We start from the raw sequence: 24,610 nt of genomic DNA, 5'->3' as shown, positions 1-24,610 counted from the left end.
CAGTCCCGAAAGGGGACTTCTTCAGAGTCCGAGGCAACTGCCCCGTCGTCTCAGAAAAGCAACCTGGCGCAGACTCCAAGGGACATCTCTCCAGAGTTTGGCTCCACCTAGTGCATTCAAAGGGCGTTTTACAACGGATTGGATAGGATCACGGCATGGCGTTTGGGTTTCACCAAAGACATTACATCACCCAGGAATGATACCCAATGACGTATACTTATGCGATGCATCACGGTATCCATCGCAGGCTATAGACTACCGGCCTGGCGTCAAGAAAGATAAATAAATGGAAGAATGACATTAACACTCTCTCAGCAGCTAACACTTCCATGTCTCACCAAAGATTATCTTTCTTAATCACTTCTTCCCCACAAACCGATCCTTGTCCTCAAGAATGCCCCTTGCCATCTCCAATTGCTCGTCCGTTTGGACGACCAACGTCTTGTACCTCGCATCCCCGGCACTAATGTCGGTAACCACATCCTCGACCTGCTTCGCATTCTTGTCTTCATCAATCTTGAACCCCAGACACCTTACTCCTTGGACGACAGCCTGTCTCAGCTTTCCTCCCTTTTCGCCAATACCTCCTGCGAAAACAAGAGCGTCAACCTCCCCATCCAGCTTGGTAAAGTACGGAGCCACATAGTTCAGAATACGGTCCACGAAGATATTAAACGCCAATTTATCCTCCTTTCTCTCTGAAGAGCTAATTTGCCCAAAATCAGTAGTTCCAGTCAGGCTCTTCCAGCCACTATTCTTGTTTAGAATCTCTTCGGCCTCCGTAATGTGCAGTTTCTCGCTGGAACTGTGCGAGGGTTTGCCTGCGCTATGTGTGTAGTGGAACATGAGAGATGGATCGATGGAGCCAGAACGTGTGGCACCTGGTAACCCAGCGAGGGGTGTTAGACCCATGGTTGTATCGAGCGACTTGCCACCTTTGATACAGCATGCTGAAGCGCCAGAGCCGAGATGCAGAGCGATGATGTTGGTCTGGTCGAGCGGCTTGTTCAGGTGCTTCGCTACAGCGTTTGTGATGAAGGAGTAGCTTATGCCGTGGAAACCGTACTTGCGCAGCTTGTTCTTCTGTGCGACCGTTTGATCGATTGGGTAGGTGCATATGTACTCTGGTAGTGTGCTGTGGAACGAGGAATCAAAGTAGGCAATGTTCTTTGCATGTGGGAGGATGTCTGCGACGGCGCGGACAATGGTGAGCGCAGGCGCGTTGTGGAGGGGTGCTAGATCCGAGAGCTCTTCTATGTGGTGGTATGTTTCCTTGTCGATGACCTGGCTCCTGGGGTAGTCTCCGCCATGCACGACGCGGTGGCACGTAAAGTGGATGTCTTCCTTGCGATTGAGCTCGGGAAGACCTTTATCGTTGGTCAGGTGATCTAAGATGTAGCGGAATCCATCTTCTTGTGTGGTGACATTTTCCAGCTCCTTTCCCTTGATCTTTTCGTCTCCACGCTCGTACTTTAGCTTCGAAGGCGGCGCAGTCAGGCCTTCGACAGTTGCTTCAGCAAGTTGTTCCGGTACCGAGGCGCCATCCTCGGGTGTTTTGTAAACGGAGATTTTGACACTAGAGGATCCTGCGTTGATCGAGAGGATGATCTCAGGCATGGTTGCGACTCGCGTAGATGATTGTCTGGAAATCTGGCGACGATATCCTTGCTCTGGTGGATGCTAAATGTAGCAACTCAAGTTTCAATGTCTGTCCGGATGTTGAGCCCACCAGGTAGTTTCGATGTGGAGTAACAATGACGTCTTCAGAAACCCAACGGGAAGTTTGGGAAGTAACGACCGCTAGGAACAGCTTCGAGAGGTATGAAATGGTTATTGTAACCAATTTCTTGCGCTATATATATATCAAGTCGATATTGTGGGTTTCAGCTTTCACGTGTAGGTAGCACCAGGCTCGAACGATCGGAAGTCGCGGAGCTCCAGACCCAACATTTTCTCTTCCTCGTTGAAACTTGCAAATCTACATCATCGTCATGCATGCGTTAGTCCTTCATTTGCCTGCTCTGATAGGCTGACTTTCTGTTATTGATCCCTGTGGTTGCGTTTGTATACTCCTCGATGTGCCAGCACGCGGGTTAAAGTGAGCGGATGATATGACGTCATCACCACAAACCACCCTCTTGAGGATTCTCAATGGGCGTTGCCGGCTCATTGGTGGTTTCGCGGCATACTCAATCGTGGTTTTTTTTATCGTAGCTCGCTTAGCCCTGTTAGGCCGAGGCAATATCGTAGTAAGCCTCTCGTGTTTGTCGGCGAGGGTCTGCGCCACTCGTTGCTCATTCGTGGAAAGCTTCACGCTGTAAACAACTCGTGTTCGTTGTTGGAATTAGCTCTTGTGAAGTTACATCCCATGTCTACATCTGCCAATGTCTCTAGCCTAGCTATAGGGTATGTCTCGTGGATGAAGAAGCCAACAATGATGCTCGTAAATCAATTTGACCTTGATTGACGTTCCTGAGGCTAACTTCTAGCAAACATCGCAGACTTACATTCTGGAGGTGGTCTCACATGCTAGCTCGGCAGTCACCATGACAAATGCATCGAACGAACAAAGAGTATGGTGCATATGCATTCTTTTGGGTTTAAAGTTTTCAACATAACCCCGCACCTTCTATGTGCCTCCTTCTACTGCGGGGAAGCTTGAAATGACCTACAAATCGCATATACGTAGAGCAGGCTAATCTCTTATATACAAACGCTCCTCTTCCCTACCATATCAGCTAATCAGTGTTTACAAGGGGAGCTGAATAGAAAGATGGGCGATCCACCCAAGGCAGCATACATAACAGGTACTTCACGCTGCTTACCCCAAAGCCTAACACACAGATGTTGACCGAAGTCCCACAGGCGGTGCAAGTGGCATAGGCCTCGCCCTATCAGCCCACCTCCTATCCAAAAACTACAAAGTGTTCATAGCCGACCGCAACACAACTGGCGCAGCACACCTCGCCGACGAGCACAATACGCCTACCAACACCGTCGTTTACTATGGTACCTGCGACACGTCAAATTGGGAGTCCCAGCTCGCAGTCTTCCAAACCGCGCTCAAAGACCTCGGCGGGCGTATCACCTGCGTATTCCCTATTGCAGGCATCGGCGAGAAGAAATGGCTTCCTTACCCCTACGAAAGTAGCAAAGAGCCCGCCGATTCATTCACGAAACCAGATCTCTCAGTTATCGATGTAGATCTTACTGGTGTTCTTTACACCATTGCGCTAGCGGGACAGCATTTCCGACGTCAGGATCGCGGTGTCTGGGGACATAGGGTATCCGAGGAGCCGTGTCTCCTGCGCGGCACAATTGGTCTCGCAGCAAGCGTATGCGGATTCTACTGCGTACCCAGTCTACCCATCTACACGGCAGCGAAACACGCTTTGATCGGGTTGACGCGATCGTACGGCGCGTTGCTCTGGGAAGAAGGCATCGCTGTCAATGCCGTGGCGCCAAATGCTGTTAGGACAGGGATTGGCGTTGAGGATTTCTATAAAATCTTGGAGAAGGAGGGCTTGTTGACGTCGATGGATGTGTTGATGGAGGCTTTTGATGTCATGCTGGATAGCGCGAAGAGTGCGGTAGTTTATGAATGTGGAGTGAATGGTTGGGCAATAAGAGAAGGAGCGGAATATCTGGATGAGGAGAGTAAGAGATGTTGTGGTTTGCTCAAGGAAAGAGCGAAGAAATTGCATTTAGGTTTGGGACGATGAAGCGATCTTGTATATTTGGAGTCCTATGTGCTTCTTGCCCCGTCCTTCGGGTCCTTCAACTGCATTTTGTCTTGTCTCCACGAACTTGCTTTTCCCGCTGCCCGTCATAACATGATAATATGCTGAGAAATACGACTAACATAGCGAGACAAGGTATCATAATAGCGTGGGTAAAGAATTCTGCATAAGTGCATTGTCCCATTGTCGTGTTGTATGAAGACGAAGTGTCGGATGGGTTTAATACGCTTGTTCGAAGTTATGAAGTATTGAGGTTGTGAGAGTTGCATGGTGCGTAGCGAAGCTGCGCATGTCGGGGGAAAAGCATCAAGTGTGAAGGGGCGATACTGACTATCGTTACAAGCCAACATAGTTCTCACACACCGTCATTCACATAATCTTGACAATGACTTTTAACAATTTCTCATTTCTCCACCTCATCCCAGAGAGCCCGAATCTCGTACAAATCGACAGGCACGTTCGCTCATCTTTTATCTATACATGCCTCAATACATTCCATGTCCGTGCTTGCAACCAGTAATAAACATCAAAATGAGCCAGCCCATGACAGAGTTCCGCAGCCTGTGACCCAAGAGAGACCAGAGAAAACAATGCTGTGGCGTACCGAAATATTTGTGAACCGAAAGACCGCACCCCGGATGAAAACAATAGAGGAATTTAAACTCCAAGATGATGCGATAACATGCATGTCGCGCGTAGCAAAACAATAACGCCGACCAAGTGAAAGAAACACAAAGCGCTCTGCGCGAGCGCGTGATTCGCGCCGCCGAGTATGACAGCAAAGTCAACGACATGTTGTCGGTGTGTACAACGTCCGACGGGTAGATTCCCTTCTTTTCTTTCTCTCTTTCCAGTGGCATCTCACGGCTTCCGTCTCGTGATGTCAATGTATAAGTTGGCATGCCCTACCAGGTGAAATCTGGCGTACAAACGGGCCCCAAATTGCTCAACTTCAAAATGCAATTTGGTGACATGTCTTCGCTATTCAAAAGCGAGCCGAAGCAACCGATCGAGAATCGATCCGTGCATTTTTCAATTTGACGGCAACGACAAACATCTAGCCACCCTTGCGATCAGCGGCATTGACGGGCAATGGCTCACCCATCGATTTCTGGTCTGGAGCCCTGGCCTTCTTGTTCTTCCCCTTCTTACGAGGAGGCTGCTGTTGCCAAGAATTGGGACTACTGCCTGTCGCGCTCGGCTTGTTCATCCTCTCATTGTTCGTGTTGTTCTTCTGCTGTTGACCATTACGGTTTTCCTTGGCGTTGCTATTCGATCCTCCCGTGAGCGATGCGCGACGATGTTGCTGGTTGTTCGGCTTCACCTGCGACTTGTGACTGTTGTTGCCATTGACAAGCTTGCTGAGATCTGCAGACCTGCCGGTAGTGGGCGAAGGCGTGCGCGTCTCGAACACAGGCGATAGCAGCGGGATTGTCGCAGACTTGATCTCCTGAGGATGTGCTCGCTGCACATTTGAGGTTTCCAGAGGAGGCAGGCCGTTGTTGTACGCTGGTGCGCCCCACTGATGGGGAACCGAGCGAGTCGGTGAAATGTCATCGCTTCGGTCGCTTTGGTGACCATTGGTAGCCTCGCAGTTTACCCAGGCATCGCTGAATGTAGGAAATAGTTGCTGGCCCTCGCTTGACACGCGCGTCAAGCCATTAGTCTCCACTGGTGGGGCACCGTTCATTGAACCATTCACAATGGGGGGACCCATATTTTGCACTGCTTTCTGTCTTTCCATCTCCTGAAGAACCAACTGTTGCCGCGCCTGGAGCTGCTGGATCTGGTGGATAGCCTGGTCATTAGCGTATGCCCCGAGTGAAACTTGAGGTGGCATCTCTTGCGGTACAGTTTCCACCGTATCACTTCTATGGCGAGGTTGGCTTGGAAAGGAGCCATTAACAATGACTGGACCAGTGTCGACAGTTGGGCGGACGGAGTCGATGCGTGACTTCCGCTGTTCAGTAGTGGGCACATCATTCGGCTGGGTTACACTAGTAGAGTAGCTACGCATATGCCCAAGTGGCGAAGGAGATCGCGTCACTCGTCGTAAGGCAGTGTTTAGAAGAGGTTGCGTAATCTCTGGCGACACGCGTCGGCGACGCTGAGCCAGTTCGCTAAAGGATGGAATCGATCCAACAGCGTACTCGTGTAGCGGGCGTGTCTGCGGTTGTTCTGCAACGTAATAGCCGACATACTCCTTTGGCGAACTGTTATCGGAAGTTGGAATCGACTCTGGCTGGGACGGGTTAGGCTTCACTGGGATGTCCGAGGTCATCTGTGGTCGCAAAGGATCTTTCGAAGATCGTGCGATAGGATAGCCAGCAAACTGTGCAGGATCAACGAGCTGGGGTACGGGCGGGTATCCCACAATAACCGGTTGTTGTCCAGCACTGCGAGGAGGCTGTGAGTGTGAACGAAGAGAGCTTGTTTCGCTTGCATTGGATACGCGATGCTGTCCCCCGTGCATACCGGGTATACTACTGCTCAAAGACGGAGACGAAGGGTTGGTTCGTGATCCATCTTGTGAGCCGTTGGGGTCAGACTGAGGCGAACTGAAGAAGCCGGGGTAGTGGTATAGGAAGCCCTGAGGAAGAGAATTTGGAGGTATCCCACGCTCAGCCAATCGAGGGCTCTGTCGACCGTTGATATAGGGCGACTTTTGCGGCGAGCCGTTTGTGCTGTTGGACGCTCGACCTTGCGCTTGTGCCTGGGCAACGGCATGAGCATGCATCTGCGCGGCCCGTACCTGGTGTGCTTGCTGAGCATGTTGTTGAGCGGCCAACTGTGCGCGTAGAGAATTCGACTGCATTTCCAGCATTTGGTATTGCTGATACAGCTGGTCGTGCAGCTGATCGTGGATGCCTCTTGGGAAACTGAAATATTCCGGGCCAGCGCTCGCGGGGATCGGCGGGCTATGTAGGAAGGGTGGTCGACCCTGACCGTAGTTGGAGCTGCCGGAAGATCGCCTGCTCCCTCCATGCTGACCCTTCAGGTTAAAGCCCCCTCTACCTCCACGCGTATTCGGCCCCCCTCGTCCATTCCGGTTTGGTACACTAGAGGTGATGATGGCTTTCTGCGACTGCGGCTTCTTAAAGATTGCGTTGGGTTTTTCCTCCGGCGGATACTCGAATTGCTCGCATGCTTTATCGAGCTGCTGACCGTCTGCAAGGAGGTCGAAAGCGCGGCGAATCTCCAGGTGAATACCACGCCAAGCATAATCGTCAGCAGAATTGCCAAGATTACGCTCCGTGTTGAAAGGCTCCTCCACACAGAGGCGATTGACCCCTTCTTTTTGGCCACCGCCAGGATGCCAGCCCTTCTCTTCTCGCGGTATTCGCTTGCCTTGTCGTACCGATATCGTCTCTTTCTCGTAATCGATTTCGTGTCCGTAGAGACGGAAGAAATGAAACAACAATTGGCCCAGACTCTCCTTGTTCTTGTCTCCATAGCCCCTCAGCTTCTCTACATCGTCGGCGAAACTCGACAACGAAGGTTGGCCGGTCGTTCCGTCTAGCGCTCGGTCCGAAAGATCATGCAGGGTAGGAAGGACAGGCGGGTCCCGTGTCTGGAGAAAGTTGATAATCAGGCATATCCATGTGTACGAGCTGATTGTGCCACCAATACCTGGGCCATGTTAGTTTGGGAAAAGTTGGAGTTATGCAGCAGACTAACCAGCATCGTTCAGGATCCGCCGCTTTGTCCAGTGCTTGATAATCATGGCGAGCGGTCGAACACGATCGTCAAGCATTATGTAAGTCTTGATCATGCGCGTGTTCTCAATTGCGGCGACGTTGTTCACGTTGATGTCGCAGGAGAGTTGCAGCTCAGGGTCCCAGACTTTTACTATCCGTACCTTGGCTGCTGGTATGCATACCACGCGCTCCATGCCATCTAAGGAGGTCAGTGTCAATCAAACTGAATTGGGGCATGTCGTACGTTTGTCCAAAGCCTCAGCTATTGGGTGCATCTCTTCGAGCCTTTTCATGGGCGTCTGTACGCAAATGTCGACTGCTCCTGTTAGCGTGGACCTCGAAATGCCGTGTGACGCTTACCATCGCTGTCGGATGTCCAAAGCATGTTGCCAGAAGAACCGAATACATGGACCATGATTTTGGTACCGGGAAACTCGGTCTGAAGTATGCGCTCCACTTTTTTCACAAAGCGCGCTCGAATGTTTTCGTCTTCCTGTTTCGGCTCTAACCGGTCGTACAGCTCTCGCATGTCTCCACTCAACTTATCATCCTCATTGGGATCCAAGCTCTTCTTTGGCTCCTCCTTTGCCTTTTCCAGTATCTCGTCTGATTGGTAGGGCATGCGTCTCCGGCCCAGCATGCCGACATTGGTCTCGAATCTGCACTTGAAAGGGCGGGCGGGCCTCAGGGTGGGCATGGTGCCGTTGGCTTCGGACGAGACAGAACGTGGCGAATGGCTGCCCAGTCCGCCGTTTGGCGAGGGAGAGCGTGAGCGCGTGTTGTACTTGCGGGCGACCTGCAGGGGCGTCGAGGGAACGGAATTCGAGTGCTGCGAGACGATGGATGGACGCTGGGAGCGCGTCTGGGCGCCCGCGTCTTCCCGTTTGCTCGACATATTTGGCAGACGGTTTGATGTCATCGTGGGCGCGCTGGTGGGCACGCTACGCTGTGTATTCTTATTCCCATCTGTGTCATCTGTGTGCGCCTGTGCCGTCTTCACGGAAGGCTTCTTGGAGAGGGTGTAGCCTGCGTCCCGCTGGGGAGGCGGGCTCAGCGAGTGGGGAGACACAATTACGGCGGGGAGGGACGTGTGCGAGGCGGATTGATGCACTTGGTCGATGCGCGCGAGCTGCAGAAAGGGATGCAGCAGCAGGTACGGCGGCACGTGTGCGTACTGGACGTGGGGGTGGTGGTGGTGTTGGTGATGATGCAGTGTGTGCTGCGGAGGGAGCGGTAGGGGTGAGTAGGTGGGAGAAGCTAGGGCGGGCGAGGGCGCTTTAGTCTGGCGCGGGTCCGAATGAATGGGTTGGGGGTGTGGTATGTAGAGATATTGTGGGTTGTGGTTGTGGCGGCGGTCGCTCATAAGCTTTAGTGGGCGCTTGCTGGCTATGGCAATGGCGATGCTCGGGGAGGGAGGGCGAGAGATATAGAGGGGCTACGGTCGGCGGAGGCGTAGTGCAGAGCGCCTGGGGGAGTCGTGGACGATGGGGATATGCTTCCAGAGCAAGTAAAGGCAGGGCGTGGAATGCGAGAAAGCACCGAGTGAAGGAGTGCGGTATTGGGGATGCTGGTGCGTGGACCCCTGCTGCGAGAGCGTCGTCTGGTCGTCTCTGCACCCGGTCGCTGCTCAGTGTCGGCGGCGTGGATTGTGGTTCCGCCCGTCAGCGCTAAACAATGGCTAGAGGCAGTCGGGGAATCGAGGCTCTGCGGACAAGTGAAAGAAGATGAACTCGACAGCAAGAGGTCATGTGCGGCTAGGCGCAGTCCTAACGAGGGATGAACGCACAGGGCTGCCTCTAGGGCGCTTTGGGACGTGTGACTGCGACAGACAGGGGCGCCTTCCCCGTGGATGGGACAATATAACACGCCAATCCAATAAACACATTCATCGCTGCATCATGGCGGGGCTTGCTGCCCTACATATTGCCTGCATCTTTGTTCCGTGAAGCATGCCGCCGACAAGACACGGCCGCCTTCCTTCTTCTTCTTCTTCCACCACCACCACCACCACCACCCTCACCACCGCCGCCGCGCCTGTGACGGGCCCCCGCGCCCAGAGCACATAGACTATAGGGAAAAAAGCACTGCCCGCGCCACACCGTCAGCTGTCATCAGCCCTGACCATGCTGACCGTGCGGAGACGGTTGTATGTATGCAACGGGCCACTCCGTCGTGCCCAGTGTGTACGCCATGGACATTGTACATGGCAGCCTACAGTACTCTGCAGAGACAGGAGAGCCGACTTGCTGACTGACTAGCCAACCAACAACTCATGTCCACCCAAGCATGGGCGTCTCCTGCCTCGTGCAGTCCATGTCGTAGGCCATGACGGCTGCTTGTGAGATTGTAGGGGCTGCTGTTGCATCGCAGTCAGACCGCCCGCCATGTCTTCCTGCTCGGCCAGTGCCCACCGCCAGCAATGTGCTGCAAACGTCTATTTTCCCTCTTGTCAGATCTGTATCTGGCCGATATATCACCGCGTGAGCAGATGCAGGGACAGCTGCAGCGGCGGTATTTCGTAATCAACACGGTACCCGCGCCTCTGGTCCCAAGTATAGCCTCCTGAGTACTCATGTCAGAGGCCGGACATTGTCGCGTTCGAAAATGGCCGTGTTTCGACGCGGTAAATTGGGGCTCAATATGCAGGCAATTGTCCAACGGGCGGACGTGTTTCACATGTCCCGCATTTTGCCTCGTCACATGACGACATTGCTACGACACCTGGGAGAACAAGGGGGGTCTTCTGGCAGCCCGGTTCTATTGGACAGATGGAGAAGCGACCATGTCGTCCCTTCTAGCCGAGGCACGTTCGCATCTGGCTTGCATACTGTACGCGCATCCACTATCATGGCATCTCTCCTCTCACGCGCTGCACACCCACGTGTGTCGTTTACCTGCCGCACAACTGCTCATCGAACATTCTCTTCAGCTATGGCTCAGCGACGCATTGGTAGGCGGCTTAGCAACATGTCGTGCGACCGTGGCTGATGGACCGTAGCGAACCCCGCCCTCTTGTATGCCTTCCTATGGCGACTACCATTTCGCCATATTAATACCATTGCAGTATCTGCGATCTTCAAGAAAAGTTTCGTCCCGCTATACATGAATTCCCCAAAGTCGTTTCGACCGCACAGAAGCTGCTCAAAGCAAGTCTGTTACCTATTCCATACCAACACCGCCTTCCAAAGTTCTTGAACCCCCCGGATTGTCAGCCCAGGCTTCTCAGGCTAACTTTCCCATTTTCCATCGCCACACACTTCGCCCTACGCGCTTATTGCTGACCAACACTGTCAGGCAAGCTACTGAACATTCCCGTATTCGCGACAACCCAGAACAGAGCGCGATTGGGCGAGACATGTCCGGAGCTGAAGTTGGATCAGCCCGATGGCATCCAGACAGTCTGTCATGTTGACAAGACGCTCTTTTCCATGATGTAATCTACAACAGGCATCATATTGTGTGTCCCAATTCATACGCTGACTTTTGCTAGAACACCACAAGTCAAGCAAGCACTCGACTCGCTCAACGTCTCCGGTCCACTCTCGTGCATCATCGTCGGTATCGAGAGCCACATTTGTGTCACCCAGACCACACTTGACCTCCTCCGATCAGGACACAAAGTATATGTCATTGCTGATGGCGTAAGCTCCTGCAACAAGGAGGAAGTACCCATTGCTCTGGCGAGGCTGAGGCATGAAGGTGCCGTGGTCACCACGAGCGAGAGCTTCATGTATGAATTTGTTGGAGATGCAGGAACGCCCGAGTAAGTAAAGCGGGTATACTAATTTTCATGCTCGTGCGCTGACATCCGACAGGTTCAAGGATATCATCAAAGTGGTCAAAGAGACGTCGCAAAGCACAAAGGACGCAATGCAGACACTCTGCAAAATCTAGATCAACTACATCCCAACGTTTTACATGCTTTTGATAGATTTCTCCATTTTGGATTCCAGAAACACATCAGCGGAGCACTAAGAGTGTGGTCTTTATTAAAACGTAACATGTTGTTTTCCAATCAGCTCTGGTGAGTTCTTCCCGACTTAAGAAACACATCCTTTACATCTTCAATCAGATAACTGCGCCTCGTTCTTGCGCTCGAGATACAAAGCGTCACCACCATAGCCCACAACCTTCTTCCTTAGTACGTCATCGATTGTATCTGGTGCCTTGAACCCATACCGCCCCCAGAACCCCGCTGTTCCATGGACAGAAACCAGACCAGTAGTTGCATAATGCTTTGCGGCAGTCTCCAGAATCTCGATAATGCATTCATGCGCTAGACCAGATCCACGGAATTCAGGAAGAATTGCCAAATCATGAATGTAATATTGGTTTGCGTCTGGAGGGAGTTGTCCAAGAAGCCTGTCTAGAGCTGGCGGTTCGCGGAACAGGATGGGATGCGAGATGATATATCCGCGAAGCTCGCCGGCCTCGTCGAACAGACCCTGGCAGCCTTGCGGAAATAGTCTGGCGCGCTCGGCAAAAATTTCATGGCTTTCTGGAAGATCGGGATGGACTCTGTCGGCCACCTGAACGAGGCTGGCGATGTCATCCATGGACAGTGGACGCCATACTGCCGTCTTCTTCTTGGAATGCGTCGCTTCTATGCTATTTCCGCGCATGGTGTTTGAGATGACTAAATTCTCACCGTTACAACCGCATCAAAGACGCTAGGAAAGCCGTAGACGCGTACCCGGGAAGCTGTTACAGTGTGACTTTAGTGAACATGTAGTAGAGAGCTATGTTAATGCGCGAAGGTCGGTGGAGCCAGGGATACCTCTGCTAGCCGACGGAACTTGATGAGGCGAGGCGCTAGCTAGGGGTTTCGCGCTCCGACGCTGCCTATTAGCTGAGTATCCTATTAAGTTTACTCTAGAGTTGTTTACTAGTTTTTGTCCTAGGGTGGTCGCGGAGGTTGCACAAGCCTATGCTACTCGCCGTCAGCGCGCACCACCGACGCGTACAAAGTGCCATGTCCAAGGACGCACACACGTGCTCAATGTCTACAGTGGTAGACCACTTTGTCACGAAACACAATTCTACTATATTGCATTTTGTAGATTTTTGGTTCCGAGCTTCGCGTTGGGTCTGATGGGGTGGCCTATTTGCGGATGTCGCCGTGGAACGCGTCAAGGGAATTGCGTTCTGTCATAGCTTAGCAAATTGTCGAATTTTGCCGAATGGAACCAGGGTAGATCGATGAACCTTCCTCAAGTGTTCCACAAAGAAGACCATGTTTAGGTTTCGGACGATTGGTAAAGTGGTGTTTGCTGACACATCCAGAGTTATTAAGCCGGATCTGATCGTGTCCTCGTCCGAGACCCACCAGAAGTTGGGCCGATTGTTACCTTCTGATTGCTGCTGGTACGTCGACGTTACCACTTGTCCTTATTTCCAAGACATGGCTTACACTGACGCTGTCGTTACGGCTGAGAAGGGTAGATGCACCACCCCGTTCTTTTCCAAGGTTCTTTTCTTTTTTCCCAACAAATGTCTCCACTAGTTCTTCACTCTAACCATGGATTCGTATCATTGATCACAATCTTATTCCCGTTCTAGGTTTATAGAAGCATCAGCAGAAGACTCACTAGGATGGATCTGCGGTTAAGACAGGTAAGGTTTGTTGGATTTGGAGCGGAAAGAATTATAGGACGGTCGGTATACTCCTATTTCTGGACGTCTCCTTCTTTTCCTAACAACCACGTATTACATGACCAATTCATGACAACACTTGGCAATACTGACCTTTCGACTGCTTTCTATTCTATCTTTAACATGCATGTAGCATACCTAGGTATTCGTAGAGCAACTGGACAATTAGACGAAGCAGGACCTAGCGAAACAGAACCAAAGCCTTACAACAATCCAACCGTTCCTCAAAGCAAAACCCAATATTCGTTGCCAAGACAGGCCTCCTCGAGACCTAAGGCAATTCTATACACTCGTGGCAACTGGACCATTGCTAGGTTGCCTGCCAGAGCTGTGAATCGGAAGCATTCAACCAATCCTTGTCAGAAGCGTATTGGCTTCCTACTGAGCCTCACGGCAGAAGCAAACGGGTAGCCGGAATGTTTTGAGCTTGTCATCTTCCTTGGCCTCCTATCCATGATTCCGCAGGAACGCTATCGTGTAATCCATGCTCATGACACAGGCCTGAGGTACCGTCATGACAAGGTACAGAGAACAAATCTGTTCTCTAGAGATCAGCTTGCAGGATACAGAGCGATTTAGAGGAATCGCTATGCGAGCGAAGGCGGAGTTGAGTGAATATATTTTCCGAGGATTCGAGCGTTAGAGATAGATGTATCTACATGCGGTTCTCCACTTGTAGACCTGCACATAATCTAACAAGTAGGCTAGGGTGAGACTAGACTAGTAGCTCACACATACTTGGCGGAACTAGATCTGCTGTAGGTCTTACAGTTCATGAAGTTTCACTGTCCAGCAGATGTCATTTACAGATTCAATTCAAAGAGTCAGAAATCCACGATCGAAGAGTTTCCTCAGGATACCACAATGGTAGAAGTGCTAGATACTGAAGGAACAGTCCGATGCTGAAGCTACCGCAAACTAACTTCGGTAGCTTCATCAGCCCCAGTAACAAGCAGTGTACTTCCTTGCTGGCCCTTGGCAGATTCTCTTCAATTTAGAAATTAGTTACTCCCCGCTCTTTCGTCCTGAGCAACAACGACTCGAGGTCCGGTCCAAACTGGGGCAGCGACTGGTGATCGGACGAAACACGGAAAACGTGGACTACGCAACTGCATATATAAGAATGTGACACCGAGAACATATTCATATCAACACCACAGTAATACTATCATCATCTTTCCAAACATCTTTCTGGAGTCGGTTCAGCAATGTCGTCCACCAACACAGTTCTCATCACTGGCGCAAGCCGCGGTTCGTAGACCCCATCCCTGAACGATTCAAGCACAGCACTAACCGTATAAACTCCAGGCATTGGCAAAGGGCTTGTACAGACATACCTAGGGCACTCGGATACAGTCGTTGTGGCGGCAGTCCGAGACATCAAAGCTGCCCAGTCTCTTTATACTCTGCCAACGTCGCCTGGGTCCAGTCTCATCGTGATTGAGGTCGATGTCGCATCACCTGAATCTATCAGACGCGGTATCCAATCCCTGACGGCGGAACATCAAATCGACAGCCTTGATGTAGTTGTTGCCAATGCGGCCATGACGCTTAGCAGCCCCAAACTGTCTGAAATTGGAGCTCAAGAACTCCAACCCTCCATCGATGCCAACGCGTACGGCCTGTTGGAATTGTTCAAGGCTGTACTTCCACTGCTGCGCAAATCAAAGAATAAGGGCAAGGGGAAGTTCATGTACATGTCGAGCGTAGGTGCAAGCTTGTCAACCATGAACAACATGTTCCCCATGGCGGCATATGGCGCAAGCAAAGCTTTGGGTAATTTCTTTGTCAAATGGCTGTCCCTCGAGTGCCAGGATGTTATCTTGTGGGCTCAACATCCAGGGTATGTATGCAAATATGCTTCTCTGCTCAGATGCTAACTGAATTGTAGTATGGTAGCGACGGATATGGCCAAAGCCGCGTTCAAGGACTTAGAGTCTCAAGGTCTGGACCTGGAATCAATGGCTCTTTCAGTGGAACAGTGCTGTCAGAAGCTGCTCCGACTGGTATGTCAGGCGTTTTAACAGTTTGTGCCGCTACTAACATAATCACGACAGATTGACGACGCTACTATCGAGACTACGCATGGCAAGTTTCTTGGCCCTGATGGCGAGGAATTGCAATGGTAGGACTGTGTCATCCAGGCCAAGGCTACTCTGCCACGGTCATTGATAGTTCTGAGAATAGTGGTGATTTATCGGTGGTTGTATTACTGAAAGGAACTTGAACAGTAGCATATTTGATAGTCGAAAGATTCGCCGTGATCTATACTTCTATTCGAAGATTTTCCTCATTTAAGTTATCGTAAAGAGTTTCTTAGGTTGATTTAGGAATATAAGGATACTTGTACATTTCTAGCGAAGCTTGTAGGCCAGTAGACCATATAGACACAGCGTTAGCAACGAGACTACAACTAGAAGAGCACCGTATCCTGCATTGAACATGGTTAGCCCATAGAGTTCTCTTCTTCAACATGCCTCACGAAGCGGAAGATGTCAACAAAGAAATGAACCCTTCCAATTACTCGTTTCAAGCCCCGAAAAGAAATGCCAAAGACTACCTAGGTAGGTCTTCTTCCCCAAGTCGGATGCGCTCCTGTAGTTGTGCACACTTAGAACTTCTGGCAAGCCCAAACGTGTAAGCGAGGAGCATTCGTCGGATACAGGTCTGCCGATGCTTTTCGTTCGTATTCTCAATTTAAAAAGGTAACAAATATGGAGAGAAGGATAAGCAAGAACAGCGCGCTGATGTAATGAAAAGAAGGTTCTAGGAGCTGACATGTGCCTCTATCAACCAACTAGAGCTGGCGGGCTGCCTCACTTGTACTATCGTTCTGGGTTCAAATTTCTCGGCCCGCAGAGTTACGTGGAGTGAAGAGTGGCTGTGTTGGATACGATTATTACATGACTGGCTTATTGTTAACCAAAAAGTTTGGTGGGACGTCTGATATACAAGATAGTCTTTCATGAGATTCGTGGTCATGGATCTTGCCAGTCGTTCCTGTGCATCGAGACATCCTATATGACATGTTTCGCCTAAATTCTTCCAAGGTTGCAGGTGGCATCAGAGCGGGATGGATACACGATGCCAAGCTCGACTCGCATCAGTTCAGCCGCTGGCAATGAGTGAGTGTGCTAGTCTCTGACGAAGAAGGTCGAGGTACCGAAGATACGATACGTGGGTCAGTCACTACGTAGGTACCTAGGTAGTACGATCACCTAGGCAGCCTCTTGTAAATGTGCCTGTGCTTGTTCGCAGCGAACACTCTCCACTCATCTGAATGTTACGACTAGGTAGCATAATGCGTCGCTCTCAACAAACTTCAGTTATTATTACTGTATTCGTTCTAGTCAGAGAAACATCTGGGAGAATGTAGTGTTAGGGATGATGTTACCTCTCCGAAGTACGTTGTGCCGAGGCTATCTCCCTCTTTGGACTGCTTGTGAAACACTTCGGCACTAAAGCGTTCAGCCGAATATACAGTACCGGAGATTTGGATACGCGCCCAAATTTGCAATTACGTGAGGTACCCTGTTTGGATGGTCAGTGCATACCATCGGTAGACGTGCCGACACGCGTACCTGGTAGCGTACCCAGGTAGCGACCATTCCCACCGCCACCTGCAGTTCCACAACAGCGCAACATGAACAGAATGTCTTGAGAAAGCCATATCCGTGTGTCTCAAATGAAACTCGCGGCCAGAAGCAGTCATCAATTACAATAATTCACGTTCCACTCAATGTAAGTACCTAGGTAATACAGAGACACCATGCCCCACACAGATGCGCTGACAACCAAGGTGATGAAGCAGCAAAGGCTTGGCTTGAGGCAAGGGCAGGAAATCATACGATACACAAACAAGCTTTCATGTCGATTCGAACTACCTATACCAGATATGGTACGGGGGTTGAGGATCCGGTAAGCAGTACCAAGCCTCTAGGTACCTAGGTACATAGGTGTATACTCCACGATGTTTCGGGACTTCCCTGCCATTGATGAGGTGAATTCGTCGTCATTATGATGAACGCCTGGTCGATATCTCGCCTGGCACTGGTTGCCCACCGCCACCTGGACAATAGGCTACTACAGGATGCGCTACTTACTGTTTGAGCCAAAGTCTTTTTTTTTATCCCCATAATGTCTATGTCGAAGGAATGGCTTCCTACTAGATTGTCAACAGAGGGGTTTTTTTTTGGCTTTGGCTTATCAGTACATGTAGAGTAGTTGAATAAGATCTTCTATAAAATCAACGACGGCGCTGTTACAACCCTCAAGGCGCATAGTGAGATCCAACGGTATAAGCACAAACGGTGGCGAAAGAATCGCTACATTGATTTTCTATCCAAGCAAGCTCGATTCACTGTTTTCAAGAAACAGAGAGAAGACAGCATGCTTGCTCGTGGGCTAAAGCTATCGAGAATCAATTGTTGACCCCACTTTTTCTAATGCCACATGATTGAACGAAGAAAAAGGAAAGCATGAACCCGCTTGAGCAGATGCGCAGGCACAGGCGCCATGCAACGGAAGGAATAGCCGATTGAACGACATTGAAAACAAGTATAACCAGACAAAAGAAGCGAACAGGTATAGGGTGTGAGAGGGATATCAATAGAACAACGAATGTGAGAGTAAATAGTCGTGAGTAGAAAGAAAATGTACGAAACCTGGGTAGTTCCGGGAAGAGCTGCATGTGCAGGTTTACCACGAAGAGTGTGATTTGATAGTTCTTTCCTCCTCATTTAAAGCTTTCATGCTCGAAGAGTATGGGGAGCTTGGACGGACTGAACGACACACGAGAAAGTCATCTGGCGGCGTCTCAAAGCGGAGACAACCCATCGTTCGAGCTCAGCAAACCGTGCATCACAGCTCCTCATTAACGATCACCTCGGTGGGGTCTGGGCCGCAGCGACCTCTGCGACCTCGTCTTCTGGCCTCGCCTTTAGGCCGCCCTCGACCTGAATGCCTTGCTGGACCCATTCCAGCTTCTCAATATCTTCCAAGCTCTTCCGGCCGCGTGATACCTTCTTCAGCAGCCCCTCGACACACTCACGAGCTCCTGCCCACTCCTTGCCCTTTTCGGCATCCCACTCGCCGTCTTCGTCACCAAACTTGACCCAAGACCAGTCGCATCTGGCGATACGGTGAGCGGCTCTGCTACGAGACGCCGCCTTGCCCGGCAGGGGGTCAAAGGGTAGTCGTCCTTCCATGAGAGCATAGAGAAGAACACCAAGTGCCCAGGCATCAGTTGAACGACCGTCATATGGTTGGCCCAGTAGAATCTCCGGGGCTGCATAGTCTTCACTACCGCATCGTGTTGTCAAAAGGGGCGACTCGGGTGGAGCTGGAATGCGACGCGAGAGACCAAGATCCGTGAGTGTTGCTAGGGCATGCGGATGGGTCTGCGGGTTCTTGAGTAGAGGCACAGTAGATACAGGGATGTTGAGAAGAACGTCTGGAAATGATTAGTACAGAGTAGAATTGAAGAAACGTACCACTTGGGGCAGAGCAAGGCAAAGAGAGTGGAAGCAGTACTTTCTAGCTTGATGTCGCGGTGCACGATAAGTTGGGTATGCAAATAACGCACGGCGCTGACCATCTCGGCGAAGATACGATGGACGATATCGACAGTCAGCTTGTCGCGATGGTCACTGGCTACATCAAACAGATCACCACCGGGACAGTACGTAAGGACAATAAGAGCTTGGGCGTCATCGTGATCGAAAGCTTGGAGATGTACGAGAGACGGATGTGATACTGATCGCAGCATCTCAACCTCTCGCTTGAGGCTTAATTCTACGCGTTCCTCATCGGCACCCCCGGCCGGGCCATGCTCGACGACTTTGATGGCGACCAGTTTCCGCGGATCCAACATGTTCTCGTCGAGCGGGTCCTTGGCTTTGGTCTTCTCGCAGGTAGCCAGGTAGACTTTGCTGAAGGTGCCCTGGCCAAGCTGCCGGACAGGGCGCCAGAGCTTCTTCGTCTTCTGGGGTCCACAGCGCACCACTATGTATTGGGTCTTGTCGTCATCGGTCACGTCCTCTTCCTCGGTGTCGGTAACACTGCGGTTGCTTGCGTTGCTCGCGGGTGGGGTGGGAAGGCCGGCTGGCACCTTTGCGGGGACAAGGCCCCTCTGCATGGCAAGATATGTTTCGCGGTTCATGCGCTGCTGCTGCACGTTGGCGTCTGCCTCTACCACTGAGACTTGTCGGGGCCGAGGGTTGCGCATAGCATCTGGCGTGTACTCGCTGATGCTTCTGTTGCGTTCGCGGGCTGCCTCGTTCCTCTGCTGCGAGTTTGCAGCCGCCGCCTCGATGGCAGCCGCCTTGAGGCCCGAGTATCCTTTCTTCTTGAGCGAGGGCGACGGAGACAGGGTGCCCTTGGCGAATATAGCAAACGAGTCGTCGCGCGAGGCGCCCGACGTGCCTCGGGAGCGCGGGCGATGGTCGGCTCTCTGCCATGGCCCCGGTGAGTCGCCCATGACCAGTGGTGATGGGAGCGGGGTTATGTCTCCCAGGGCGGCCAGTGCTGGCGATGAGATGGCCGACGAGGGCGACAGCGAACCCAGACTGGCAGTCGACCAAGCCGTCCTCAGATAGCCGCTGTCTTGGATCGCAATCGGCGCAGTGGCCGACTGCCGCGGCGCGTCGCTCCCGTTGGCCTCCAGATTGGCGGGGTGGAGAGAGCGTGCAGAGTTTGGGTTGGACGAGGCGATGGCGAGGTCCGTGTCAAGCTTCAACGCTGTCGACGGAGCGCGGACGTGGTATCTGGGCAGTGGCAGCGACAGCGAGGGATCAGTGAAAGCCCTGGCAATCGACAGGTCCGAGTTGCTCAGGGTCGACGTCGCATTTAGGTTCGCGGGGGGCTGGAGGGCAGTACCGGGCGTGTTTAGCGTGGCATGCGTCTTGTCGGGCGCGTCCTTGTGCGCGGCCGCCCTTTCGGCTCGAGGGTGGGAGGACGCGAGAGCCGCAGCGGATGACTCTGGGTCCTCCATGGTGTTGTATCACTGCTTGGGGGCGGGACACGGGCGTGTGGCTATCCAGTAGTCGTCGGTCCTGCGTGTCTGCGGCTACTGCTAAACATGGACGTGCGCCTTTCCGGTATCCTTAGCGCATGCTTCCACACAAGCCACACCCAGCCTTTGCCACTAGAACAAGCAAGCCCAGAGCGAGGATATCTATGACCCGTCGCCCGCCCTGGTGACGTTCAAAGGCAAGCTTTGGCCGTCATGGCGAGCTGAGCATCACGGCCATGTCTTGAAGATGTTGACAAGGGCCATTGCCTGTTGGCCATCATCCGCACCCGCGACCAGTCGTGCAAAAGGCAGCACCGACGTCTGGCCTATGAGCATAGCCCGTCCAAGCACACGCTATCGCCACGTCTAGATGCATGCGCTTGCATCGCCCAACCCTCGGTACCGTACAATCGCGAATCCACAGTCCACGACCACGTGCAACTAGACGGCTGAATCAGCACATGCAAACCTCTTTGTCCAACATCACCCAGCAACATACAGCCCAGACTATCGGTGGGATGCTCTAGCACTCGATAAGAGGATTGATCAAAGTAAACGCCAAATGAAGGTATCTTGTCATATCGTACAAAACTCCCAATCGGCCCAAACTAGATACCCTCTGAGTTGTTATAATACAAAATGTTCCGCTGTGAGTTTGCTCAAACACAATGTCGTCTGATCGCTATCTTGTCTCCCTGCAAGCACAGCAAACCGTCCAGGTTCCCCATAACCATTCTCCTTTCAGAGTGAGTCTGCAACACATCCTTGTCCAACGGCTGACTTTACTTGGCCTGGCCCTGGTTGCCCTGGTTGTTGAAAGCAAAGTGCTGGTCGGGAGGGCTGAGAGAGCTGGGCGAATAGGCGTACGAAGAGTAGCTGCCATCGTAGCCGTTGTTGTATTGGCCTCCCATGTTGTGGTAAGGGTTTGTAGGGTACGATGGACGCTCTTCCTTGGTGTTGCGGCTAGCGTAGCCAGGACGCCCAGTCCACTGGTTGTTAGCCTGGTACCCAAAACGAGGGTCGTTGTGACTGTCTTGCAGAGGTGCCATGTTATGCGGCATTACCGCATGTCCATCGCGGACAACTTCAGTATTGCCACCATAGTAGCTCTGGACCGAGTGCTGAGGGCGCGCATTATGTGAGGGGAACGGGGGCTGAGACGTGTTCGCAGCGTTGCCCTGACCAGTAGGAGTATAGTACTGAAGCGCCCTGGCCTCTGTCGCCTTCTGCTCTGCCGACTTCTGCTCTGCCGACTTCTGCAAAGCCTGAACAATCTGCTTCATCTCCCTCATCTCCGCCTCCATACTCGTCATCTTCTTGTCTTGCTCTGCAAAGGCCTTCGGGATGGTCTCCTTGATACATTCGGACATGCTGGTGATGCTGGCATGGACCTTCTGCTGGTTTTCTACTATACTGTCGTCGATGCGTTTGGTATTTTCCTTGACTGCTACCAGCTGGGATGATATCTGCTCGAAGCGCGTACTGATGAGCGCCAACATCTCCTCCTGTCTTGCATTCGACATGCTCTTTTGCTTCTCGTTGAACGTCTCGAGAAGATCCCAAGTCGTCTTGCCCACCACGTCGAGGTGCTCGTTGGTCATGAAGAAGTGGTCGTCGATTGTCTTGGGCGGGAATAGTGAAGGGAAAGCACCGTGTGATCCGCCGGAAGGCATGACTGACTGCGCCGAGACTAGGGGACCAGACACATTGTGGAGCGGGCTGGGAACGGCGCTGGGACAGTAAGGCTGAAATTCGCCATGAGACTCGCTCCGACCTGGACTGACGGTATTGAGCATGTCAGTAAGCCTCGAGGAAGACTGATCAGGCTGGATCTGGCCAGAATTGCCGTTCTTCTGAGCCAGGTTTCCATTCTTCTCTCCGATACGTAGCTCTTGCACGACGCGAGCCGTAATGCCAAAGTCAGACCGCCGATCACCCGCCTGGCTGCGCTGCTCATTCTCCTTTATCTCCTGCGCAGTTGGGGACTGCGAATCGATGTCCTGGCGGTTTCCCTGGAAGATCATCTTGATTGAGCCGTCGTTTGATTCTTCGCGAAGATGGAGGACTGATAGCGACCTTCTGGGAACCGAGTAAAGAAGACGGGTGGTATCAGACTGACAAAGTCGTTAGTGAGTATGACTAGGACAATACAAGCGAAGGCAGAGTATTAGGGGCGAATAAGAGCAAACGCTTGAGTGGAAGACAAGGAGCGAGGTGAGTGCCCCTCTGTTATCAAAAGTAAGAGGGGAAGAGCAACATGCGACTTACATTGTTAGATGGAGTTTCACCCTCAGCGAAGCCACGAGCAGAGAGGTGAGTCGGAGAGTAAAAGCGCGGGTGGAGAGGACTGTACGTGTCTACGTTGTCGTTGATGTTGTCGTCACTTAGCGTTGCAGTCGGACGCTCCTCACTCCTGCAGTCAGGATGAGGAAGCCGCAACACACCAAGACTCGCACTTGCCAAAGGAGCTGGGTGTTTGCCACCTGCCTTACTAGGCGAATCGTTGCAGTCAGGGTGGGGCCATTGCATGGCTTCACCTCCTACCAGCTTAGAGTACTCCTCTGCAGTATACGGGAGGAATTTGGTGGGGCTCATGCCACCATCCCCAGGCAGAATGCCAGCTGAAGAAGAAGGAGATAGGCCAAATTCTGGAAATCGCACATTCGCAATGCCATCGGTGAAGGTCGAGTAGCTCTCACGAAGGTCGCCCAATGGCGCAACGGCCCTGCGGAGTGGGCTGGCAGACCTCTGGCCTGCTGGAGGAGTATCCTTCGCTGGTGGAGGAGGAGGCTCGAGTGAGTCGAGCGAGGCGTTGACTTCAGTTGCTTGAGGGGTGTTTCCCATGTCAGAATACTGCTTCCTGGGGCCACTCCTGCCAGATGAGCCACGACCAATCGAGCGACTACCGTGCGACGATCCATTGCGATGGCGATGAGCGTAGCTATCCGGCTTAGCAATCTTTGCAGGCAGCGACTTTGCAGTGTCTGAGCGCGAAACCCTCTTTGGCGTTGTCTCTTTGGGGCGCGCTGACTTGATGGGCCGAACTGGGATGACGCGAGCCTGTCGTGTTGCTGTTCCAAGAATCTGCGCAGCTTTGTTTGGCATCGGCGGTGGCGGTGCAGCGCTGGAAGATTTAGAGAAAGTGTTGCGCAGGTTCTGGAAGAGTTTCCTCTTGGGACTCTTGACTGGCTCGTCACGGTCTGGCTGTTGCTCTCCATTTGCAATCCGGCATTGCTGTCGCAGGTCTTGGGTTCTAATGTACACGTCATCCTCGTCTGCAGAATCTGTAGTATTTAGTACCAGAAAATGGACGTGATGATGTCTGCTTACCGGCTGTCGGTGTAGGCGGAATCTGACCTGTCAACTTGAACAGGTTCTTCTCAGCACGAGATTCCATCTTTCCCCTAGCAGTCTCTTCGTCGAGAGCTTCAAGCCGGGCCTGCGCAGCTGCAGCATCGTTTTGACTGCGCCCTGACTGCCTCGAGTGTGCCGTAGAACCAAAACTGCTACCTGTCCAAGATCCATGTTCCGACTTGCGGGGAGATGATACACGTGCCTGTTCAATCAAGTTGGTGAACGTGGCCATGGCGTTGCGACTCCGGCCTGAACCTGAAGCTGGAGGATGCGACTCTACAGGCGAAAGTAGCGGGGTAGTACCGGCAGAGCGCTGGCCTTTGGCTGAACTGGACGCGTTCCTGGTGTGCTGTTGCCTCTGCTGGTCGGTAGGCGCGGTGTCTGGAGGAGGCCGCGGAGGGGGCAGCGGGTATGGGACAGCAATTGGCGGCGGGCGCTTCCTATCATCGTCGTGTCGGTAGGACATGATTTCAACGCGTCGTCCAGGTGGGTGATTTGCTCCAAATTGTCAGAAGTTGAATGGGTGAAAGGGCCTAGAAGGCAACCAATGTGGGTGGTAGTAGCTCGAATAGTGCGAAATGCTCGAATTGCCTATCTCGACACAAAAGTGTTAGCATTCGAAACTTGCAACTTGCAAAAGTCACGCAAATCGAGGTTCGGGTTCAGAAAACAGATGAGGGTTTGGCGTTACACAGCTGTTGAGGCAGAAAGCTATCTACGGCCATGAATCCTGTTGTTTAACAAGACACAGTCGTGATAGATATAGGCAACGCCAATAGTAACGACAACAAACGCGCCTCTGGGTCACCTCATTTTAAAAGAGGGGTAAGCCACGTGGGGAAGCATTTTTGCACGCAGCGTGCAGAGAGTGAAGCAAGATACTGTATCCGCTGCAGTTAGTGTTGAAATCGAATGCGCAATGCCCCGTTCTAGCTTCCTCACAGTTTGCCCTCTCTCGTCGACAAGCACGTCATGTCCGCCTGCTGTGTCTCGGACGTCATGTTGCAACTGGCCGAGGTTGAAGGAAAACACGCAGAGTAGAAATGAACAAGTTGATAGTTGATGAAAGAGAACGCTACCCACAATGGCGCCGGAGTTCGAGAGGTATCCAAAAGATTCACGCCTAATCAAAGAATATCTGCAAGCCAATGCTC

At 52.1% G+C, this 24,610-nt stretch overlaps 8 protein-coding genes across 8 annotated transcripts; 3 read left to right on the top strand and 5 right to left on the bottom strand.

The window, feature by feature from the left end:
* Nucleotides 1-357: 357 nt before the first annotated feature.
* On the bottom strand, nt 358-1,617 carry ACET3X_005193 (uncharacterized protein; the record flags this gene model as incomplete). Its single annotated transcript, XM_069451371.1, has 1 exon — nt 358-1,617. One exon carries the CDS (start codon nt 1,615-1,617, stop codon nt 358-360), a length of 1,260 nt encoding a protein of 419 aa, XP_069307237.1.
* Nucleotides 1,618-2,773: 1,156 nt separating this feature from the next.
* Nucleotides 2,774-3,722, top strand: ACET3X_005192 (uncharacterized protein; the record flags this gene model as incomplete). The annotated part of the gene is made up of 2 exons (XM_069451370.1): nt 2,774-2,807; nt 2,866-3,722. 2 exons carry the CDS (start codon nt 2,774-2,776, stop codon nt 3,720-3,722), a joined length of 891 nt encoding a protein of 296 aa, XP_069307236.1.
* A 1,075-nt stretch (nt 3,723-4,797) lies between these two features.
* Nucleotides 4,798-8,357, bottom strand: ACET3X_005191 (uncharacterized protein; the record flags this gene model as incomplete). The annotated part of the gene is made up of 4 exons (XM_069451369.1): nt 4,798-7,370; nt 7,419-7,637; nt 7,683-7,754; nt 7,799-8,357. 4 exons carry the CDS (start codon nt 8,355-8,357, stop codon nt 4,798-4,800), a joined length of 3,423 nt encoding a protein of 1,140 aa, XP_069307235.1.
* Nucleotides 8,358-10,369: 2,012 nt separating this feature from the next.
* On the top strand, nt 10,370-11,332 carry ACET3X_005190 (uncharacterized protein; the record flags this gene model as incomplete). The annotated part of the gene is made up of 6 exons (XM_069451368.1): nt 10,370-10,388; nt 10,437-10,452; nt 10,503-10,588; nt 10,733-10,871; nt 10,929-11,201; nt 11,254-11,332. The coding sequence occupies 6 exons, from the start codon at nt 10,370-10,372 to the stop codon at nt 11,330-11,332; spliced, it is 612 nt and encodes a 203-aa protein (XP_069307234.1).
* A 170-nt stretch (nt 11,333-11,502) lies between these two features.
* ACET3X_005189 (uncharacterized protein) lies at nt 11,503-12,412 on the bottom strand (the record flags this gene model as incomplete). Its single annotated transcript, XM_069451367.1, has 3 exons — nt 11,503-12,074; nt 12,132-12,139; nt 12,390-12,412. The coding sequence occupies 3 exons, from the start codon at nt 12,410-12,412 to the stop codon at nt 11,503-11,505; spliced, it is 603 nt and encodes a 200-aa protein (XP_069307233.1).
* A 1,685-nt stretch (nt 12,413-14,097) lies between these two features.
* ACET3X_005188 (uncharacterized protein) lies at nt 14,098-15,350 on the top strand. Its single transcript, XM_069451366.1, has 4 exons — nt 14,098-14,341; nt 14,399-14,933; nt 14,982-15,096; nt 15,148-15,350. Exons 1-4 carry the CDS (start codon nt 14,299-14,301, stop codon nt 15,217-15,219), a joined length of 765 nt encoding a protein of 254 aa, XP_069307232.1. The 5' UTR covers nt 14,098-14,298; the 3' UTR covers nt 15,220-15,350.
* Nucleotides 15,351-17,970: 2,620 nt separating this feature from the next.
* ACET3X_005187 (uncharacterized protein) lies at nt 17,971-20,081 on the bottom strand (the record flags this gene model as incomplete). The annotated part of the gene is made up of 2 exons (XM_069451365.1): nt 17,971-18,542; nt 18,623-20,081. The coding sequence occupies 2 exons, from the start codon at nt 20,079-20,081 to the stop codon at nt 17,971-17,973; spliced, it is 2,031 nt and encodes a 676-aa protein (XP_069307231.1).
* An 803-nt stretch (nt 20,082-20,884) lies between these two features.
* ACET3X_005186 (uncharacterized protein) lies at nt 20,885-23,922 on the bottom strand (the record flags this gene model as incomplete). Its single annotated transcript, XM_069451364.1, has 3 exons — nt 20,885-22,216; nt 22,371-23,386; nt 23,433-23,922. 3 exons carry the CDS (start codon nt 23,920-23,922, stop codon nt 20,885-20,887), a joined length of 2,838 nt encoding a protein of 945 aa, XP_069307230.1.
* Between the last annotated feature and the right edge of the window lie 688 nt (nt 23,923-24,610).

Source organism: Alternaria dauci, chromosome 4, assembly GCF_042100115.1.
Source record: "Alternaria dauci strain A2016 chromosome 4, whole genome shotgun sequence".
Lineage (NCBI taxonomy): Eukaryota > Fungi > Ascomycota > Dothideomycetes > Pleosporales > Pleosporaceae > Alternaria > Alternaria dauci.
Note: the sequence above shows the minus strand (reverse complement) of the source record. Positions and strands in the feature narration are given on the sequence as shown.